Genomic DNA, 1,694 nt, shown 5'->3' with positions numbered 1-1,694 from the left:
CCAGTAGAAACAGCCGGTTGTTGATCACGTGACTCCCGTGATGCGAAAAAAGTGTTTCCATTGCAGTTTTGCGAAAAACACCAATTTCGATACGACTGAAAAACCACCTCATCCTAGGGCAAAAACATTTTTGTCGAAAAATGTAATTTTTTTCGAAATTGACGTGTTTCCATTGAGCAAATTTATTTTTGAAACTCTAATTTGCGCATTTTCATGGTCAATGGAAACGCAGCTTCTGTCTCACCTGTATGACCTCTGTAAAGACTGTGTGGAGGATCAGGACTGATACTGTTCTGTTGTGCATAAAATGTGTTTGAATCAACCATACAGGTCAAAATATTGTGTAAAAGTTTTCCTGCTATGTTGTCACTGTCAGAACATACAGTTTGCAATAAAAATGAATACATAAATCAGACAGCTGTTTTGTTGCGTCTAAACTCAGATTATGCCAGATTCCCACCTCAGTCAGAGCAGCTGGAGGTGTAGGCCAGCTCTTATCTAAGACGTTCTTCGGCAGGTTCCTGCGCAGCTTCATCAGGTAGGAGTAGCGCACATAATCCAGGAAGTACTCGTTCTCTGGACAGCGCTCTTTGTGGCGGTACATGAAGCCTTTGATAAACCTGAGGAAAGACCAAGATGTAAAACAACTATATCATTCCTATATCATTACACAAACTACAAAGCATGTGGATGTTAAGAGTTCAAAAAGAAAACATGATTCTTGAAAAACAAAACTTAAAGATCAGGCTAAAACTAGAGACACCTGGGCAAATAAGACCTGTATCATTCCCACTGAACTTGTTGTATGATGTTGACACACAGTTGATGTCTGAATCCATGAGTGTTTAGAAGCTGTTTAATGTGTATAAAAATATCAGAAAGCTGTGTGAGTTATGGATTTACAGACAGAAGAGAAACAGGAAAACGTCTCATTTCAAAAGTAAACAGATTTGATCTTATTTACCTCAATGAGCTGAGCAGAACTGAAGCTAATAATTTAACATTAAAATTAAAATAAACTTATAAATCCAATGTTATCACTGCTAATTATTGAACAGGTTAGCAGATATTAGCTTGAAGCATAAAACAGAGTGTAGCTCTCTGATGAATCATGCTGCAATTTAACACAGATTATTAAATATTACAGCTGGTTTTACCTCTGATTCATGTCAGACTTACACAGTGTGAAATAATACTATATATTTGACTATTTTTAGGTTTCTGTTAGACGAACCTGGCCTGTTGAGAACATGGTTAGCCAGTATTAGTAGAGACAAGTTTTTTATAAGCAGAGAACATTTTCTAAGTGTCGACTGGTAAATATTTATTATTATTTATGACAGTAAGTAATAATAAATACACTATTTGTAGTTGAAGTCGTAATTTTTCAGCTACCTAGTATCAGTTATTGACTGACTTCAGGCCTGCTTTAGTATGGAGAGACGTTTTATTCAAAATACAATAAATAAATAAATGACATGCTAAAAATGTATTATGCCTATAATATATTAATTTAGTTTTTTCCCCATGGGGACATTTATGTATTTGATGGAATATTTATTAATACTTTATTAACTACATTATTTATTTAATTATATTTATATTTATTTATTTAATATGTTTTGACTAAAAATTCCGCCCATATTTTTGTGCTACGGTTGACCAAAAATCTCCGGAGGAAAAAAAAACTAGAT

At 34.2% G+C, this 1,694-nt stretch overlaps 1 protein-coding gene across 1 annotated transcript in view; it reads right to left on the bottom strand.

Moving 5' to 3' along the window:
* The window catches only part of LOC106532914 (unconventional myosin-Ic), a gene marked incomplete in the record, with an annotated part of 69,009 nt that overhangs the window by 12,202 nt on the left and 55,113 nt on the right, over positions 1-1,694 (bottom strand). Inside the window, 1 exon segment of the mRNA XM_014029081.1 lies at positions 461-620. Within this exon segment, the coding sequence (XP_013884535.1) occupies positions 461-620 (160 nt within the window).

The sequence above is a fragment of the Austrofundulus limnaeus genome, unplaced genomic scaffold (assembly GCF_001266775.1).
Source record: "Austrofundulus limnaeus strain Quisiro unplaced genomic scaffold, Austrofundulus_limnaeus-1.0 Scaffold850, whole genome shotgun sequence".
Classification (NCBI taxonomy): Eukaryota; Metazoa; Chordata; class Actinopteri; order Cyprinodontiformes; family Rivulidae; genus Austrofundulus; species Austrofundulus limnaeus.
The sequence above is the reverse complement of the archived record's forward strand: the minus strand, read 5'-3'. Positions and strand labels throughout refer to the sequence as shown.